This window comes from Echinococcus granulosus, assembly GCF_000524195.1.
Source record: "Echinococcus granulosus chromosome Unknown EG_S00152, whole genome shotgun sequence".
NCBI lineage: Eukaryota > Metazoa > Platyhelminthes > Cestoda > Cyclophyllidea > Taeniidae > Echinococcus > Echinococcus granulosus.
Window position 1 is genome coordinate 105,194 of NW_020170532.1, and position 2,494 is coordinate 107,687.

At 43.9% G+C, this 2,494-nt stretch overlaps 1 protein-coding gene across 1 annotated transcript; it reads right to left on the reverse strand. All coding sequences in view use genetic code 11, as the record gives it.

The window, feature by feature from the left end:
* Positions 1–359: 359 nt before the first annotated feature.
* Positions 360–1,109, reverse strand: EGR_09544 (hypothetical protein; the record flags this gene model as incomplete). Its single annotated transcript, XM_024498793.1, has 4 exons — positions 360–491; positions 573–718; positions 790–811; positions 870–1,109. 4 exons carry the CDS (start codon positions 1,107–1,109, stop codon positions 360–362), a joined length of 540 nt encoding a protein of 179 aa, XP_024346800.1.
* Positions 1,110–2,494: the final 1,385 nt, after the last annotated feature.

A 2,494-nucleotide genomic window follows, 5' to 3' on the forward strand; every position in this document is an offset into this window, starting at 1 on the left:
GCGACGAGACGCAAAACCCGAATTTGAAGGCCTCCAGTCGTGGACGAAGTGGCACGTAAAGCTGATCGGCAGTGGCAAGACGAATGATGCACTGTCTGTTATCCCAAAAACTAGCACATATATCAACGACGATTACGATAGTGGTGATTTCCGGGCCATAGCCATAGCAATCATCCATGTGAACATTCAGTCAATACGTGACATAACCCAGCTCAGGAGTCTCATCACATTTCCCACATACTTTTCATCTGATGTCTTTCTGCTGCTGCCGCTGATGCTTTAGCATTAATAGCCTCCGTAACTTACGATGCATAGTAATGAATTTAGTAAATGCTCAAGACAACTGGAATGAGTAGCGTTTATTTCGCTTCAAAAGCAAGGAAATACAAGAGACGTGCTTGCACACCGTCAGCTAGCTCCTCCAATTCCAAGGAAGTTGGAGCCTTCTTCACAAATTGCTGTGCAAACACACAGATAGTCGCTGTTTCCGTCTACCACAGAGACGGCCATCCACACGACTGGCCACATTGCGGCACTGCTACAGACGGCCACGAACAAGGCGGGTCGTTCACCATCGCCATACGACATTGAGGACAGTGGATTCCAATGAGACGCTCCGCTCTACAAAACTCATCACTCAGCAAAGTCTCCATCGAGAAGCGGTAAGCTGCCCTTTCTTTGGATGACCCTTTTTTCGTGTGCAGTCGTCGCGACTTTTCTACCGGCAAAGAGCCAGTCTATAACTATTCAATTTTAATGAATAAAAGGGACGTTCCTGTCTTAACTCACTGGGAAAGAGCACGGTGCAGGACTAGGGGACAAGAAGCAATTTACCACGGTAGGAGCATTTGAAGCAAAAAATTGGATACCATAAACCGATGAAAGGAGCTGAGTATGAAACTGGTCAAAGTGCTGTTCTCCAACAGTGGTGGTGGTGGTGATAGCAATGGCAGCAGACGTAACACCATTGGCAAAGATAGACGAAAAGGGAAGAAGACGGCAGACTGTGAGCAGATCCTCAGCACCTCGCAGAACCGTCTCTCCGGTTCGCTACCTTCCATCTGGTCCAAGGAGGAGGCATATAACTCGTGGACGTCCTGCAGCGACATGTATGAAACTTGCAGCCTTTAATTTAGCAGTTTTAACACCGCCTACCTTTATTCTTTTACGGCTAGCACTCCCTTTTCACTATTCTTTGCACCTCGTTCAATTAAAACTAACAGCAGGTTTTATTTATCAAGTCAACTGGTTAGAATGGATGTTCTGAAGGGAGCCACAAAAGGTTCCGGAGAAAATTTCGTGCAAAGAATTACATGTCACACATACGTGAAGTCAGACGAACACACCTCAAACTGCAGTAGTGGTAGGTCAGCCGAGAGAGGTGCACTTCGTGAGTGTCAAGTGATTAATAAACTGCCTCGAGAGTTACTTTTCGACCTGGCAACCTTTCGGCAAAAATATTTTCACAAACTACGCCTTGTGACGATTCATGTCGATTTCACAACTGTGCAAAGCGGCAGAGTCCGGTCTATGGAGATGGCAAAAGGTTCCAAGATTCTACCTACTATTCACACTCAATATCAACAATAAGGCGCATTTAAGATGCACACATAAACCTGATGGATTAAGCGATCTTAGGCGAGGGACATTTATTGTAAAGTGAATTTGAGCCTAATCTGTTATTAAGGATTTACCTTCAAAACTTTTGCAGTGTTGACCATCATAATCAAGTCAGTGCTAACAACAACGAGAGTACCCTGTGTTTGACATTTAAAACGGAACTGAGATTTGAGACTTTGCTTATATCACTCACAGGGTGTGTGGACAAGCAGACTTGATAAATTATAATGCAGTAAATAGCACCCAATCTCACAATACGGAGTGATTTATTTATCAGAGTAAGGAAAATTAGCCAAAAACAGACTGCAGGTAATTTTACTATCCCACTTCACATGCACCCAAGATCCAGAGGGAACCCAATCTACTACTCAATGCACGCCTCCGTTTAGATAGAGCTCTTCAATTGGTAAGTGACTAGACTCCACAAATCAAGGCATGATTAAAGTCACGACGAATAATATTTCCAGTACCGCTGGCACTATTCCATCACGAATATTTACGTCGCCAGTTGGGCCAGAAGCGCTCAACCACATGAAGATGACAATCTGGCTTTGAAGAACTCGATAGTACAAGGGACAACTAGGGAACTCATGACACGAAGAAATAAACCCCTCCAACGTACTGCGTACAGTAATGCAATGAAGGAGGGACATCACTGGGTTCTAGTGTAACAAAGAACTAAATAAATGCTCTGAGAATCTACACGTCGGAAACTTGATCACCTTATTTTAAATGGATTAAGCATATTCTTGCATGGGGGAAATAAGGCAAATAAAATGAGTAGATATCCATGAAAGGCTCAAAACGTGAGTTAATAAGGTAAACTGACTAAAAGCACCTGCTAGTCAGAGAAAACCCTCCTTATCGGGAATGT